The sequence below is a fragment of the Rhea americana genome, unplaced genomic scaffold, assembly GCF_003343005.1.
Source record: "Rhea americana isolate MKP2758 unplaced genomic scaffold, rheAme1 scaffold_61, whole genome shotgun sequence".
In the NCBI taxonomy this organism is placed as follows: domain Eukaryota; kingdom Metazoa; phylum Chordata; class Aves; order Rheiformes; family Rheidae; genus Rhea; species Rhea americana.
The window spans coordinates 1,128,301-1,146,140 of record NW_028186768.1 but is presented as its reverse complement, the minus strand read 5'-3'; the positions used below and the strand labels follow the sequence as shown (position 1 = coordinate 1,146,140).

The 17,840-nt window shown below is 41.8% G+C and overlaps 1 protein-coding gene across 2 annotated transcripts in view; it reads right to left on the bottom strand.

Annotated features, from left to right (window-relative positions):
* Window positions 1-3,204: 3,204 nt before the first annotated feature.
* Window positions 3,205-17,840, bottom strand: part of BRINP1 (BMP/retinoic acid inducible neural specific 1) — a 90,853-nt gene continuing 76,217 nt past the window's right edge. For both annotated transcript variants that reach the window (XM_085320090.1, XM_085320091.1), the window contains exons 7-8: window positions 12,435-12,657; window positions 3,205-5,094 (exon numbers count right to left, since the gene is read on the bottom strand). In XM_085320090.1, coding sequence (XP_085176216.1) covers window positions 3,954-5,094; window positions 12,435-12,657 — 1,364 coding nt within the window. In that variant the 3' untranslated portion in view covers window positions 3,205-3,953. The remainder of the gene's footprint in view (window positions 5,095-12,434; window positions 12,658-17,840) is intronic.

The window sequence follows — 17,840 nt, the reverse complement described above, 5'->3', positions numbered from 1 at the left end:
TGAGCTTCATTCTTCTACAGTTAGATAATGGTTCCTCATATCTCAAAGTTCATGACAAGTACGAAGGTCCCTTTTAACATTAAACTGTATAACAATACCCATTATGCAATTTAGTGCTTCTAGTTTTATTGGTGAAARATCTCTCTGGGGCTCCCAAAATTCTCCTCTCTTAATTACCCTCCATTCTAATCACTGGCTTGTAAAACCTTTTTTCAACCAAGTGGAGAGCTTGGACATAATTCCCCCAGAAGCTGATTAGCATTCCTGCAGCATTGATGTGAACTCTTTCAGGGGATTCGAGCTACTTTCTCTTATCACAGCCAAAAATATACAATATGCCTTCACATATTCTGTTGCCTTCAGAGCAAATACTCTAAAACAAATTTGTGTGATCTCTGCTTCTGGACCTGACTGTCATAGGTACCTCTTACATGGGGAAGGAAGGCTTACAAGACTGAGCAGTGGAAGCAGAGCATGTGGCCTGTGTGCAGTATCGAGAATATTTCATTTTGGAAAGGCAAGATATGAAATTTTCCTCACTGTGTAAGCTGGTTCTACCCCTTTCTTTTGTAGCATCACAAGCAGAGAGCAACATGGTCCAGGCCACATTTGAATTGGTTGTTTGGTTTTGTTTTTCCTTTTCCTCTCTGAGCCCAAAATGCTATCTGAGCTTTCAGATAGCTTCATTTTCCCCTACACCAAAGGACAAGAGAATTGATCTATGACGTTTTGTCTTCATTCCAGCACACAGTGTCATCCAGCCATGCTGCAGCATCACCACACAAGTATACTGCACAAAGACTCCACATCACTCTGTTGCAACATCACGAGCTCCCAATTAAGTTTTATATGCTGACAGTGTATCTATATCAAACTGCTTTCTATCTCCCCAGAATGATCTGCGTGAATTTTCTGCGCTCTAGCTTCACCTCTCCAAACCATAATTGAAATACTAGCACAGGTCAGCTGTTGCCACTTTAACTACATTGCTGTCTACCATTACTTGGATCTTGACTGGACAACAGTGATTTGAAGTCCTAGGGGCACCAAAAGTCTTGTTAAAGTTCCCAGTATTGCCCCCTTGCTGCTGAAGCCCAGTATAACTAAAGCCASAAAGGCTGATCATCCTAAGACATTGCCAAGGGTACATGAGAGCAATGAATGTGATCCCTAACAATCCCACATATACAGGGAAAGACTTAGCTGATGTGTTATTCGTGACCCAGGAGATGTGAGATTTAATTGCAACTTCRGTGGTGCTAGTGACTGGAGATGGTTACTTACCTCCTAGGAAAGCAATTCATGAAATAAATTTCATTTTGTGTTAGCACATTCACTTTCTCAGTAATGAGCAGATCACATCATTGCAAGCAGAAAGCATCTCAGGCTATAGGTTGTTCAAAAGTAATGTGCAGAATTTTTAGTGCAATAGTTATATTTCTTTTCAATGTCAGCTCTTTGGGCCATACATGTAAATTAAACAGTATATTTCTGTTCCCTGCTTGGAYGGGTGTAACTGTCAGGAACATCATTTCCACTCATAATTATAAATTTGACATTCATTCCCCATGAACACTGTCTACTATTTGCTTAAAACTAACTGCCATGCATACTATTGCTAGGGAATTTTCACTTATCAGAAAGCTGACATGGAAAGGTGACAACTGTAAAGCAACCTGTATGGATGATGGGTCTATGAACATGAACCTCTACTACACAGGGAAAGACCTAATCAAACAAAAAACAAACAAATAAACAAACTAGAAAAATTAGTCAACTTTGCAACCTCTTACATGAACTGTCAGTAGAGATAGAAAGAGATCTCAGTGTGAGTTAGAGAAAACCAAAAGTAAAAGTGACTACAAACTGTTGTGGATGGATGTCCATAGAAGCAACTTCGTTGTTGAATTCACCCGCTTCTTCAGACGWTGCTTCCCCTCATTTTGATGGACAGACTCAGGTGTGTTTCTGGACTATGGTTCCTTTTGGTTTTCTTAGTAACTATCCAGATAATTTCTCTTACAGCTTYCGTTGCTGGTTTAGCAAGAGAATTCAATAAAGGTACATTTTTCTTATAGTATCTAATTTCTTCCTGGCTGTGATGACCATCAAGCAAAACGCCAGGAATTAAATTAAACCTGAACCAAACTTAATTGCCCTTGTCCCTGGTGTCACATGAATAATACCACAATACATGTATCTCTTTCCAAAAGAACTGATGTTATTCTCGGAATCTGAGCCAAAGTCTCTAAACAAGAGACRTCAAAATTTGTATGAGACTATCAAGCCAACATGTTAAATCTCAAGCCAGATCTGGACCTTGGGCTTTGAGTCAGGGCCATCCAGCCTGCTCAGACCTGACTTTTACTAGGATATTTTTCCAGCTCTGGAAGTGGGTAGGATGAAATACTTATTTTTCCCTTTTTGGAGGGGAGAAATTCTGGTAGCACTAGCAATTTTCACAAAGGACCTTAACTAAAACAAAGTGAAATGAAGAGAAACACCCCACTCCTCTCCTCCCGCTGTTCAGGTTTATCATCCAGTTCAGGTGATCCTACATTTATACACTCCATCATACATATATACTTTTTAAAGTCACACACACATACACATGCACACACACTTCAAAATGTTTGATTTTTTTGATAAACCATTTTAATTTGGCTTCTAAATTCAGGGTAGATTTGGTTATTTTGTCTTTTTTCCCCTTTTACTAATATTGCAGTTAATTTGATAAAATTTACTCATCTGTTATCTATATTTTCTTTGTGGACAAAGAACTTGCAAGTGAAACAGGGATATTATTCACAGCCAAGGAAACAAAGTAGTAACAATGATTTTTCCTTCTTTAAAGAGCTAAAATGACATGTGTACCCCTCAACTCTCCACCTTTCCTTGGGCATGTGTTTTCTTGCATTGTGCTTTGGTTTTTGTGGTGATGAGAGTTTTGTAGTGTTATTGGAGACCCCTGAACTGGAAGCAAAGGTTTACTTTTAAGTCTAGATTTTCCAAAGTGGCAGATGATTTTGGTTGTCTCATTTCGGGGATTCCACTTGAGACAGCTTGAAGAGAAGTGACTCAGTGGGATTTACAGGCACTGATCCTTAAGGAGTTAAATTGCATCGCTGAAGGCAGTGGCAGTCTGGTGCCAGGCATAAAATAGAGCCAAAATTGCCGAGAGAGCTTGCCCCTGGGCTGCATCCCTGCCAGATGTGTCCCACTCTTTAGTAAGAGCTGAGGTTCTGCCTCTGGTAAAAAACCTTCTGAGATGGATGGAGAAATCTCCCATCTGCACCCTCCCTCTACCCCTTATGTATTTTCCCACAGATAAGGTGTACATTTTACTCTCAAAAGACTGCCATCGCCTTCTGTCCTCCAGCAAAGCTCAGCACAYGTTGGGTGAATAACTTAACATAAAGCTGGCATAAATCTGAACAGAAGAAATATCTTTTATCTTTGACCATTTACTCCCACTAGGAGTAATGGCAGTTCTTTTACATTTACATATAACTTTTTTGTTTGCTTTGATTTTTTTTGTTTGTTTCTTTGTCTTGGCACCTGCATAGCAGAAATCTTTACAGTTCAGTACAGAAATTTGCCCCTCTCTCTGCTCCTCCCTTTATTTACKTCTGCTGCCCCTGAGGCCTAGCAAGCAACACCCTCAAGGTCAAGAGAGAGTAAGGTGTGTTACCCTTTTATGATGGATTATAGAAATAACGAACATGCCTGACAGTTTTATACAGCTGCTAGAACGGGTTTAGTTTTCAACAAATGAAGAATTTCCTCTTTTTTTCTCTTTTGTATATTAATTACATTTTACAAATTTTGTTTTCCCCTTTCTTTTCTTTTTTCCCCCTCTTCTTTCTTTCTTTCATTTTTTTTCTCTTTTTTTTCTCTTTTATTTTTTTACAGCAAAAGGATCAGTCACCAATGTGTCCACTGAAAAGTCCGGGTTAGCAGAGTTTGGCTGTCATCTGGTCCGACTGTTTGAGGATCTCAGTGTTGTACAGGTCTAGAGCGTGGTTCACACGGATGATCTCGCTGTTGGTGAGTTTCAGGCGGTGCTTGAGCATACAAGAGAACAGATCCAGCTGGGGCTTCCCCGGGGCTACGGGAGGCGCCAGTCTATTGATTCKGTCCCGAATATCCAGCAGCAAGAGCATGACGGAGGAGGAAGAATAGAACTGCCCACCTTGCGTGTACGATTGGTTGACCTGCTGCACAGCACTGCGCAGTAGGTCAGCATTAAAACGCAGGCTGTAGCCATACACCTGCACATCTGAGATCTTGATGTAGAACTGACGCTTGGTGGGATCAGAAAGGTCCACGGGCCCTTGGCCAGTCTCATTACGCAGCAGGGAAGGCAGCCGAGTCCGGCTCCGTAGGTAGATGTGGACGGTCTCGAAAAAGGTTTTCCACCGGTTGCCCAGTAGCAGGGTCCAGTTGTAGCACTGGCTATTTTGGAGGCGGATTTTCTCCCAGCGTGGGTAGCCATACTCCCCAAAGGGCATATTCCAGCCCTCAGAGTGACTCCCACTGAATGGGTTGACATAGACAAAGAACATAGGGTCCAGGCTGCTGTTGCGCATCTGGCAGATTCGCATGGAGATCCCGATCACCATATGGATGAAGTCCATCCGGTTCTTGTTGCTCTTCAAAGTGAGKGACATACGTTTGCGCCACCTGGGGTCAAAGAAGGTGTCTAAGCGGATCTCRTTGCTGATGAAGGTAGTATGCACATACAGGCGAGAGTCCATTTTCTGCAGCAGGTACTTCAGYTCTAGGTCCTGGAAGTCCAAGTCCGTTTCAAAGCTGATGAACTGCTCACTGCGCTCCGAGTCTACGTTTTGAGGCTCGCAACGACCCCGGTAAAGCTTATAGCCCTTGTTGCATGAGCCGCAGAGAGAAATGTTGGCAAGGCTGCACATGGCACAGCTGTTGTTGCCCCCAATGATGCAGGGGATGGGACGCTGGCACAGGCTCGTGCCACCATGGCATACGCAGCTCCGTTGGCTTTCCAGAAAGGTCCCCCAGAACCCATTCTCATTGCAGTAGAGCAGGGACTGGACCCGGGTAAGCCATTCCTGTATTGTCCTACAAGTGGAAAGAGGAAAGTATTAGCATCACATAGCCTCACAGATTCTTCAGTGTTGGCATATTGGGGCCACAGTGCTTTCATGGATATATCTGAGGCAGAGCTCTCAAAATATTCATGCTCTGCTTCTAGCATCTGTGAGCTGTTCCAGTCTGCTGCTAGAGTTTATTCTACATCTGCTGTTTACTTCTTCAGTGGAGAATAAAACCATCTAAGAAATAGCTCTGAGGTGGGGACTGATCATCTCAATCCTCTCTCTTCACACTGGCCTAAGAGTTGAGACTGGCCCATCCTTCTGCCAAGGTTCCCATCAGTGTGGCAAGGAGAAAGTTCAGACCTGGTAACAGAGTAGGGAATGGAGCTGACAAAGCCATGCCAGAGGCTGAAGTGCCATCAGATACTAAAAGTCAGCACAACTCCTAGGCTCCAGCAGCTCCTTTCCATGTCACTGACAATCCCCCCACTTACCAAAAACAGACTTTGAAAGGGATTGGGGCTAAACCAGAAGTAACCTCTGCTTGTGATGCAGAGAGCAATAAAAACAGAAAAGTCCAGAGATGAAGCTACTCAAATGGCTTCTTTTAAAAACCTGCTGTTAATTAACCTCCTCTTACAGCCTCYCCCCTTAACAAGCAGCCACACTTGCCCATTCCCAGGCCCCACCACTCCCATAATTGCTATTTCAGTGCTGTCACCTCCACATTCTGCAGCCCTGAAACAACCCCTAAYGAATGACACCGTAACCCATGTTCGGGTTTTGTATAACCCCCTTGCCACACTGCATTTCTGCCTCCTCCCCCCCTTTCTCTACCCTCTGGGAAATCTCAGCACAGCGATTCCTTTCTCAGCAGTCTTCACCAGAACGCCGCGTTCAGCCGCCTCACTCCCTCCCCTCCGTCTTTCCCCCCCAGCTAATGAATACTTCATTGTCTCCTCTGGGCAAAAAGTTCTTGGTAGCACTGCAGTGAGAGGACTGGCTAATGACAAATTAGGATTCAGTCCCTGTAGAACGGGAGGAGTGATTATGGACAGAGGCTCTCAGAGCTGGATTAGTGAAATTCATGGCACCTGCATAGCCTGACCTCCGAATAATCATTAAGCTGTAGGCTGTATCAAAGAAGGCATTAAATGATACAGCAGCAAAGAAAAGCAAGATGATTAGGGGGAGGGAGTGGAGGGATGAGAGTATAAAACAGAGGAAAGAGCTGGAAGCAAAGAAATAATYAAGGAGCAGAAGCAGAAAGAAGGAGACTATGCAGGTAAAAAGGAAAAGTGAGAAATATAGTGGACTGGAGGAACAGGGATGGAGAAAGAGGGAAAAAATAAAATAACAGCAATGAGCAGCATACAGAGCGCTGGCAAGAAAGAAAAGAGAAAACACAGAGAAGGAAGAGAAAGAAATTGAAAGAAAAAACTGAGAAGGACAGAGTGAGGAAAAAAAAAGAAGGAAAACTATGAAGCATATGAAGTTTCAGTAGGAAAACTATGAAGCCTTAGAYTAGTGAAAGGATAGTTTGCTGTTCCTCCTGTAGTACAGAGCTTCCAAGGTCTCTGTCTCCTATCTGCAGCTAATAGGTGCTCTCCTGCAAGCACCTGTCCTGGAAAAGACAGAGGGAAGCCAGGARGTTTGGGAGCAAGGCACTGGCCTCTATAAATACCTACTGTAGTGAGTGATGGTGCCACCCAGCCTGGCTCTTAGAAGYGTGCACAGGACACCTCCTGGTTTCTAAGACAGGCCTGCTTCAGAGAGAAGGGGATAGCTCTGCAAAAAGTGTGACTGCAAAACAGGTCACTGACAGCAATGAGCACTTTCGAAACCAGCCTGAGTTTGCCTTTTGCTTTCAGGTGAATTTCTGCGTGCTACTTCTACAATATATTTTTTTTCCCCCATGTGAAGCCTTGCAACTCCTGTTTGGAAAGCCAGCCAGGTGGGCCTGAATTTAGCAAGGTACCCAGATTCTGGTTTTGACTCTCCAAAGAGTGCTGGGAGCCCAGTTTGAGTCCCCTGAGGACCTCTTTAAAAGAGGCTAGACTCTCTGCTGCTAATCTAAGCATAAAGCTGAGGGATGACAAGCAGATGAAGAGTGCAGTAAAACCAAAGCAAGCTCCTGATCATACATATACTGACTGTACAGGTTTAGTAGGAGGCAGGGGATGCTTAAGTGAAGCACAGGGTTCCTGCATGGCGCCCCTTTGCATGATGTGGATTGATGACAATAGTGCAAAATCAGTGGTTGCCTTGAAGGGAACAACCACTGCAGCTCCAAGCTGTGTTCCTAGCTCCCATTTCTACCATGACAAGGGCAGGGGGAAAACTCACTGACACCAAGAAAAGGAAGGGCTGAGGCAGCGGGCTGGTGCTGAAGACAGAAGATAAAGGTCCAGCTCAGTGAGGTGCCCTATCTGCATCACAACTCCTCTCCATGTGGTAAGAATGATATTTCCCCAATTCTCACAGTTTTTTCCAAGGTTACCTTTGTTGCCCTTTGTGGGACTGGGCTTCTGGGTGAGGTGGGCATGTTTGTATTAGGCCTTAAGATGGTTTCTGAGACAGGTTTGATAAGGTATTCARCCATGTCAGCGATATGCCTGTGTGCACATACTGCCACCACTTTACTGTGGCTGTAAATAGCCATGTACACCTGCATATACAAATGACAGTCAAACACACACTGGAAAAACTGCCATTCACAGATCTCAATTCCAGCTGTGTGCAAGTGAATGTGACTCTCAATTTCCATATGCACTCACTGATGCACAGAAAGATTCCCAATATATTGTGCAGTGCTGGCTTGATGTTGTGCTCTCTGAAACAAGTTTTACATGTTGGTAGTGCTGCTGAGTTCATGAGACAAGGATTGCCAGAGTCYGGATCCTTCCTACACGTGGCAAAATTTGATCTACATGAATATTTATTTGTATAGGTGCAGCTATCCCAGAAGGGCAGCTGCAACTGCAGTCCCTGCCCTGTATGGGCTCTGGATTCAGTAGTGGTTGTGCAGAACCGATTTTTCATCTGTCCACACTGCAGCTGTATCTGGCCCTGCAATATATGATTCTAATAAATCATTACAATGCAGAAGTATTAAGGACCGCCATGAAAAGAAGACAGGCAGAAATAAATCAACACAGAAAGTTACTTGGATAGGCTAGGCAGTATGGCAGGAGACCTCCCCCCAAAATTGAAGTCAGATCATGATATCCTAGTCCAGCTGGTGTGCCCTGTCTTAGAAAAAAAAAATCTTGCTAGCCTTCCCTCCTTGTCTTACTCTAACAGTTGGCAGAKCAAAACAAGAAAGGAGTCTCAGCTAAGATCTTGCAATTGAAATTAATAATTTTCCTGTTCCCCAGATCAACTTTGTTCAGGAAGGATGGGAGGAGATCAAGATAAAGAAGGCTTTTTCGTGTGTGTGTGTGTGGTGGTATTCAACAAAGGCACAAATAGGACAAAAATGAAAGAATGAAGGCTACCTACCATCTGCTGATGGCAGCAGTAAAGGACATAATTAAACGAAAATGCAGAATCCAGGGCAGAGCTGGGTATTGGCTACAAACGTGACAGTGGGAAGTGTGATTAAGTTAGAGGAAGAGTAGTATAAACTACCCATTTTATCTTGCAGCTGGGACAGGATAAGAATATATGCAGGACCAGTTACTCTGCTTCAGCTGACAGGAGGTAACTTCTTAAAACACACACCTTTGATGGCTCTGAGTTTTTGTGAATATTACCAAGAGAAGTCAGGGCAGAAGGAAGCTAGAATGAGCCACTATTTAAAAGCTGAAAGTTAGTAGCAAGGTCATTGGTTTGAATTTTCATTACTTTCCCTTTCATTAAGGAGATACTGATTTCTCTTCTTTCCCCTTCCCAACTTCCCATGGACGTCAACCCTCTTCCAGAACTTCCAGTATGATTCTTAAAAGACAAATATCATTGCAGAGGTTATTTTCCCTAATGTTTGCTACCCCTGCTAGTTCAAAGTATAAGGTAGTAGAGCAGGTGGGGAAAAAAAAACAAAAAAAAAAGTCTTCAAAGGTCACAGTCAAGCAGTTTTGCATTCAACTTTAAAATCTGATAATCCAAACTACAGCGAAAAAAAATGACGTTCAGTCAGGGCTATGAGTGAGACTTAGGTTACATTAGTTTCTCATTGCTCACAGAAGACACATGATCCCTTGGCAATGCTAGGAACCGGGAGCTTCGTATTAATGCAGAGCTGTTTCCCCATTTAAAAGGCATCTGCTGTGACAAAAATGTAGCACAGTGCTGGGATTCCAGACCAGAAGAGGAGGTTAAGCCATACAAAAGGGTGATTTGTATTTATGAATAATTTTCCTTTCTTCTGAATTATTATCCCTCAAGGTTAATCAGATCCGGGGAGAGGAAGAAGTTGATGGGTGTCCCCCAAAACAAAGATATATTTTTGCTATAGATTGTACCTGAGCTGATTAAAAAGAAAAATAAATAAATAAGCAAAGCCAACCAGCAGAACAGATGCAAAAAAAAAAAAAAAAAAAAAAAAAAAAAAAAAAAAAAAAAAAAGGTAGGGATTTCACAACTTTTCCTTTGCAATCTCACCTCTTACTTTTTAACCAACTCTAACTGCTGTGGAGATACCTTTGCGCTTTCTGTTTTGGGCAGTGAAGTACGCGCTGCAGTTTTCATTCTCAACAGCTGTGAGGTATATTCTCAACTACTGACAATAAGGCTGGAGCCCAGAACAGATTCCTCTTCCCCTCCCCTCATTTGAATGTTATTTATATTTTATATTCAGTGTTTTAAAATATGACTGTAGGTGCTCATTCAACAGCAAAACTTTAACAACTAAGGAGTGGTTTCTTTTTTAAACCAACAAACTTGCCTGCAAAGAGGTGCTTTTAAGCAAAAGCAGTGCAGAGCAAATTTATTTTAAAAAATATGTGTGTGTGTATATATATATAGAGTGTGTGTGTACATATAGAGAGAGACAGACAGACACACTCTTACAAAAGGTCATGGAGAATCATCCTAATTACCACAATCCTTATTTTTTTTTTTTTCTTTAGAAACACCACCTCTTTCCCTGAGGGCAACAACAGCAGTCCTTTTTCTCTTTTTTTACATTACTTCTGAATATATAATATAGGCTTACTATTATCTGTATTACAGAGRGAGAAGCTTGCTCTTAATAGAACCTTTCCATCCTTTCAAAGCCACTGGCGTGCTTGATAAGCCTCTGTCATTCTGTACAGTAACAATTAGAAAATTAGAGTATTTCCGAGCCCCATGAAAAGAATGATGAAATGCATACCTTTTCTGCTACCTATCTGTCTACTGCGCCCCTCCCCTGACTACCTACAAATGCAGAATGACAAATAAGGGAAGAAATGATGATATGCCTGGTGGTGTTGGCTTAAACAAATCAAGAACATCAGTCATTTTTTCACAAAAAAAAAAAAAAAAAAAAAAAAAGTCTTCAAAGGTCACAGTCAAGCAGTTTTGCATTCAACTTTAAAATCTGATAATCCAAACTACAGCGAAAAAAAATGACGTTCAGTCAGGGCTATGAGTGAGACTTAGGTTACATTAGTTTCTCATTGCTCACAGAAGACACATGATCCCTTGGCAATGCTAGGAACCGGGAGCTTCGTATTAATGCAGAGCTGTTTCCCCATTTAAAAGGCATCTGCTGTGACAAAAATGTAGCACAGTGCTGGGATTCCAGACCAGAAGAGGAGGTTAAGCCATACAAAAGGGTGATTTGTATTTATGAATAATTTTCCTTTCTTCTGAATTATTATCCCTCAAGGTTAATCAGATCCGGGGAGAGGAAGAAGTTGATGGGTGTCCCCCAAAACAAAGATATATTTTTGCTATAGATTGTACCTGAGCTGATTAAAAAGAAAAATAAATAAATAAGCAAAGCCAACCAGCAGAACAGATGCTTAAAAANAAAAAAAAAAAAAAAAAAAAAGAAAAGAGAAAAGAAAAAAGCTGCCATCATCCATTTCGTCCTCCTTCCCCCAGATTTGATAGTATTAGTTGGAGGCTCCTTTTCTGCCTGGCTGGCTTTTTAAAATAGAAGAGAAATGCCTAAGACATATTTATGTGAAAGCTTTGCAGCAACATGGTTGGCTGGATATCTGCTAGCTGCTGCTTCACTTTGTTGTTGTGGTTGTGGCACAACTCAAAATAATGTCTGGACATGCTTGTGGCTCCTCTACGAGTTGGCTTGTTTTTAGCAGCTCAGCCAGTTGGCAGGAATGGCCCAATTTTAGGAAGTTCTCCAAAGACTTTCTTTCATAATCTCTTAAACTTAATATCTATTTCTCCTCATCCSTAGTAACTCCACCAAATCTTTGTCCAACAACATGAAAATGCTTGGTAATTAAAGAGATTTTTAAGCCCTGGAAGAGTTTCCTGAGCTGCACAATGGCAAATGGAAACTCAACCTATTTAGTGTCCAGTGGGCAGGATGATAACAGGAGACACCAGTCAGTCAGTTAATTCTCTCTTAAGCCTGAATATTGGCTAATAAAGGGAGTGAAAAAGCGATTCATCTACAAATTTTAACCTGGCCAGATTTTTCCCAGAGAAGCATGGAAGAACAGGTACTTGGACTCATTTTTTTTCCAAGATTTTGAGTGTCACTTGGTTCCAGACRACATAGAAAGAAATATCAAAAAATGTTATTTAAAATCCACAGATATAGGTCTCCAAAAATGATTGGAAGCAGACCTAAAACCAGCTGCAGGACAGGGCTGTGACGAGTCATCAGGAGGTGACTATTGGATATCGATAGTTACTTTAGCTGTAATAGAAAACCTACTCTCTCCATACATAACAACATTGCTGGGATTCGTCTGTGCAGGTTTGCAGGTTCATGCCACATTTTGTAGAAAAGAGACTGTCTACTCCAAGTGAATCCAAAGCTTCTCCTTGAAGCACAACCCAAGAACAAGTTGAAGTATCTCGTGCTTTGTATTTATACTTTAACAGCAAATAGATGCTTAAAGCTTGGCTGTGGTATGTGATGCAAGACCTAAAAAAGAGCTTGGTCAGCTTGGCTGTCTGACATCAGCCTTGTAATATCTTTGCAGGATGCTATGGGATATGTGTGTGCCACCTGGGTAGGTATGACCAAGCAGGGGAGATGTGGCTGTGCTTGAGTCCATGATAAAGGCTACTTAAATATCCAATATTCTCAACCCTCTCCCAGACTTTACCATTTGTCCCCAAAACTCCATGTTAGCACATCCTAAAGCCAAAACCTGTGGCTGGGAGGAAGGTTTACATTTAAGCCCAGGCTGTGCCCTCAGTCACCCATCGCACCACACTATCTCCAATGACAAATGACAGTACCTTTCTCTAGGCAGCTGGTGGTTAGGGTTGTGCCGACACCGGACACTGAGGCCAAAGAGTTTGCGGGCAGTGCGCTGGATCTTCTGACGCTGGGCTTCCAGGGAGCTCTGCAGGAGCTTGTACCGGTTCTGAAGATCCCAGTCATTCCCCCAGTGCTGGTGGATGCTCCCAATGGTCAGGAAGTGGTTGCTAGGTAGCCTTTTCATGAAGGATTTAAACTCATCTGGAACACACAAGCATGTGGAGGAAAAGAGTGATCRGAACTATAATGAAATTACGGAGCTTTTAATTAGCAGAATGGAAGAATAGTAATGATGTACAAGGCCATCAGTGCTCTGTTAAAGGAAGCTGATGTCCATTAATTTACTGGTCTGTTATTCTCCCCCAGGAAGCCCCCTAATTCCATGTCTGTTAATGCTCCCATATGGGAAATGAAACCCGAAGAATATAAGGGTGAAACAATATGGTTAATGTGTATAGGGTGGAGACGAAAACAGAACAAATTCCCTCGAGCTTGGGATTATAGTCTAGGGGTTATGAATATAGAAACAGAGAATTGTAATTATTGTCAGTTAAAGAGTTCTTATTTAAATTGTTTTTCAGCTGCTACTAAAATACCATTTGTTGTTGAAGTCAAATGATTGTGGCTATGTCATTAAAAGAAAAAAAAARCAAAAAAGCTTACAAAAATCCCCAAAGGAAGGGTTTGGATTGTATTAAAATGTCCTGCTTTCTCTTTTTTTTAAAAAAAGAGCACTCTGATTCTTCATTTGAAGTTAAATGAGTTGGTTTATGTAACAATGAAAATAAAATAAAATTGCTTTCAGGTCTAAAATCAGAATAAAATGTGTCAATTTTAGCAATAGGAAAAATCTAATTGATCCATAAATGTGGTGTTAAATGTTGTTTTGTGATCACTTTATTTCTGTTTGATTTTGTTTGTGAATGAAAAAGCATTATGTAGGGTTTGTGTGTGTCTGACAGAACAGAAATTCTGGTACCACTTCTGTTTACAACCATCCCTTTTATCCTAATCAAGATTCGTTTGCTTAGACTCTGATTACCAGACTGGGACATCTTCATAAGGAAAAGGCAGATGGTTCCACCTTTCTCAGTAGAAAATAACTCAGTTTTTGATACCAGAAAACTATATTTGACACACTGAGACCTTGAGAAATTCAAGGAGTGGGCCAGTGGAAATCTCATGAAGTGCAAAAAGGAGAACGTTAAAGTTTGCACTAGAGCAGAACAACCTCACTCATGAATACACATCTGGAAACAACTGGCTGAAGAGCAGTGCTGCTGAAGAGGTCCCTGGGGGTTACTGTGGACAGCACTACATTCTCATTTCAAACATGCCAAATTGCATACTGGGCTARATTAGGAAGAGTTATTCCAGCAGTTTGAGGGAAGTTAGTATCCCCCYTTTCTTGCCACTATGGAGGCTGCATCTGGACAGCTCCGTTCAGTTTTAAGCTCCCACCAAATATAATGTGGGTGTTGAGAACCTGGGGAAGACACAGCKGAGGGGACCACCAGGCTGGTCACTGGCCCAGAGCACATGTCCGATAAGGGCAGGTGTCCTTAATCTGGTGAAGGGGAGGCCAAGGGGTAATCTAATTAGAGCCCACAATTGCCAGAAAGGTAGTTACAAGTACGAAGGAGAGAAGCTCTTCTTATTCAAGACAGGTGATACAACAAGGGGAAACACACAAACTGCAGCTTGAGAAGTGGAAGTTCTATACTGAAAATCTGCTTTACTTAGGGGTAATGTGGCATTGGAACAGAGAGCTGCAGAGAGGCTGAGGAATTTCTTATTTTAGATTCCACTGGACGAAATGAGGGCTGACCCGATCTAGTGTTGGTGATCGTCTAACACTTGGACTTGAGTGCCCCCCATAAAAACCACAAACTACCCAAGGAGGGATGCAGCCATTCGTTTCCTTTATCCGTGTTCTTTTTCTTCCCTCTCTCATTTTCTTTTTATATTTTCTGCATCCTATTTTAGAAGCAAAAGGGAACTTTAAAAGGTGGATGTCTTCTAAAAAAAAAAAAAAAAAGGAGCTATAATATAGAAGAGTTGGAGGAAACTAAAAGAGATGATTTGGAACCTATGGTACAAAGTTCATATACTTGAATTCATATAATTATATATATTTGCATGAAATATTTCCTATTGTTCAATGAYCTGCAATTCATACTTATGTATGCAATAGTCAGTAAGATCATTATATGCATGGGTAAACGGAGGTTCGTGTCCTACTTGTAACCACAGTGAAACTGAACATCTAATAAAAATAATTATCATTATTGCACTATCAAGATCCGTAGGACATCTGCTTGTCTCCTTTCTTTCCCAAAGATAACAGAGACTTTTTTTTTTCAGTCATCTCTCAGGTTTTCACTCTATTTATAATGCTGCTTTCAGTGCCCTTCTCCTTCCCAAAAATGATTCTCTCCCGTTCAGCGGTCCTCTGAAACTATCATCATGTATAATTGCTTCTGTTGACCATGCTGATTACTTCTGGTACCTTTCAGCAGTAAAAGCCTTGCATTTGCTTCCCGCCCCTTATAAATCAATTTCCTCAAAAGCCTGTTTGTGCAAAAGACCAAGCTCTTTTCCCTCTGATGATGAATGTGCTACATTTTTCATAGAGACGGCTAAGGGAGAAATTTCAGTGCAGTGTGCACATTTTGATACTGCAGTGCAACGTTGGGGGGAAAACAAATGAGCAAAGAAATCTGGCAAAATAACAGCTGAATGGGGTTGTTTTAAAAAAGGGCAAAACATAAGAAAAAAGAATTCCCCCAAAGAGCAGTTTCTTCATTATTTATTTATGTTTTAACAATCCCTGAAGGCCTCAACTGAGACTGCAGTTGCACTGTGCTAAGCCTTGTACCTTTCTGGGAACAGCTCATCCTTGACCCAGACTGTTTCCTGTTAACTAATAGGGCTCTTTGCATTTGTTGTTATTTYATCTATCTGCACTGCAAATGTTGATGATGGCTAGGACTGCATCTCCCAGGATGCACCATGATGCCTCTTTTTGCTGACTCACTAGGTCCCCGATGGGAAGGGGTCCCATTGCGGTGACTCGGCATGGTGGGTGATGCTGGGGTGAGGCACCCACCCCTGGAGAAGAGTGGTGGCACAATGGTGAAATGGCCAAGTCAAACATCCCTGTTTTGGAGATGAAACTTTAATTTTTCTGGTGCTTGTCTTCAGTTAAAAAAAAAATCAGAAAACATTAGTATTGAAAAAAAAAAAAAACCCACATGACTTTTAATCAAAAGGTTATTTTAAAATCCAGAGTCACATTTCTAATACAGATTTTTTTGGCCAGCCGTACTAAAATGCCAAGACAGAATAGGGCAGTGTTATAGTTCTCAATTTACACAGAAGCAATGAAGCACAGAAGGACTAAGAACTGATCCTGAACTCATCTAAAACAATACCAGTTCACTGCAGCCTTTCTGACTTGGAAGATGCTATCCCAAGTCACACCAACTTTCGATTTGCTCCTGCRTGTTTTTCTCAAATTAACATGAGAATTCAACACAGATCAGAAACAGAATATAGATCTTTCAGGCTATTAGCAAATTCCTGCACAAATGGTATTTCACAGCAGTCGTGCCTTTCACCCCATTTTATTGGAAAGGCTTTCAGATGTCATTAGAGGTTTATTTTTTGTTTCTCATTTGGAAGAAAATCCTCCAGTCATCTTGAATATTTATTAAAACAAAGAAGCAAAATAGTAATACTATAATAATAATCTTTGCTAGCATCTTTCATCTCAAAGGATAGGTTCATGCATCATGTAACAAAGTGATGAATGAGATGCAACAGCTTTTAACATAAAGATAATAACTCCATCTATTCCTGAAAAGCCTCCAGCCCTGGGTGGAATATGGCCACAGCGCAGCAGAGAATAGCACTGTAATGTGTCATTTTAAAATGGAAAACGAAAAACACCTTCCACTGTTGAAATCTCARGGGAAGAGATACTGGATATAATTATCTATTGTCTTTGCATAGGTCAAATGCAACAAGTGCCTAGTGTAACAGTAAAATAATCACTGTGGGACTGGAATTCTTCTTCGACCAGAGGGTTCTCACCTTCCAAGTGTCTGGCTTAGATCTCCTGGAAACGTAAAGGGGTTTGGTGAGTGACAGCCAACATGTGGCTCTTGAGCAGCTTGTGTGATGTTACCCTGCCAAAGTTAGTTACCAGTAATGCATAACTAGTGTCAGAGCTGTGCTGACAGGCACTGCCAGGAATCCTAATCTGTGCAGTATTGAGCTAACAGAGGCTTCCAAAATTCATATTTCTCATTTGCACTGGTGTACCCRTCCCAGACCTCCCTGACTATGTGGTCCATTGATCTCTTCAGCTAGTGAGCTACTGCTTGAAGTCCCCAGGGCCCATGACTCTCCATAGTATGTGTCTTGTAGCTCTTGTCAAGATTGCCACCTACCTTGTGCCATTAGCTAGTACTCTGATATGGCTCACCAAGCACTAGGCTAACAGTGTTATCCAGACATAAAAATCTGTACGGGAGCAAAAACACCAGCAGGAAGTATTGAAGTATGGAGCAGTCCTCAACAGCCCTTTGAGGGAACATCACAAGCCACYTCATTTCAACCATTAAAGAACTTAAGGTGATCTTCAACATAAAGAAAATTCTGCTGGRAAGACTTCAAAAGAAACAATTTCTTCAAGGCCTGGAATAGAGCTAACTGTTCCCTTCCTCACAGTCTTCTTTCCTAACATGGAAACCTGGACAATTCTGACAACAATAATTAAAGAAAACATGTTGGAAAGGAACTGGCTAACACTAAGAGGTCAGAGCCAGAGCAAGGAAAAGTTTTTTATTAAGTTCTGTTCAGTACCACTGTGGCTTCTTCATAGACCACTATAGACCAGCTGCTAAAAGAAAAGATGCAATTGTACTGATACTGTTGTACTTCAAACCCTTGAAAGTGCATTGCATAAACATTACAATGCACCTACTATGGGCAATACCAGCATCAAAGTGGAACAAATGTCACTGAAACACCCAGTGTTACACTGGCAGAAGAGAAATGTTCACACCAACAGGAGAGATCATAGAATCAGTAAGGTTGGGAGGGACCTCTGGAGATCATCTAGTCCAACCTCCCTGCTCAGCAGGGTCACTTAGAGCATGTTAGACAGGGTTGCATCCAGGCGGGCCTTGAAGATCTCCAGAGAAGGAGACTCCACAACCTCTCTGGGCAACCTGTGCCAGTGCTCCGTCACTCTCACAGGGAAGAAAWTCCCCKTCACGYTCAGGTGGAACTTCCTGTGCTTCAATTTCTGCCCATTGCCTCTTGTCCTGTCACATGGGACAACTGAAAAGAGTTTGTCCCCATCCGCTTGACACCCT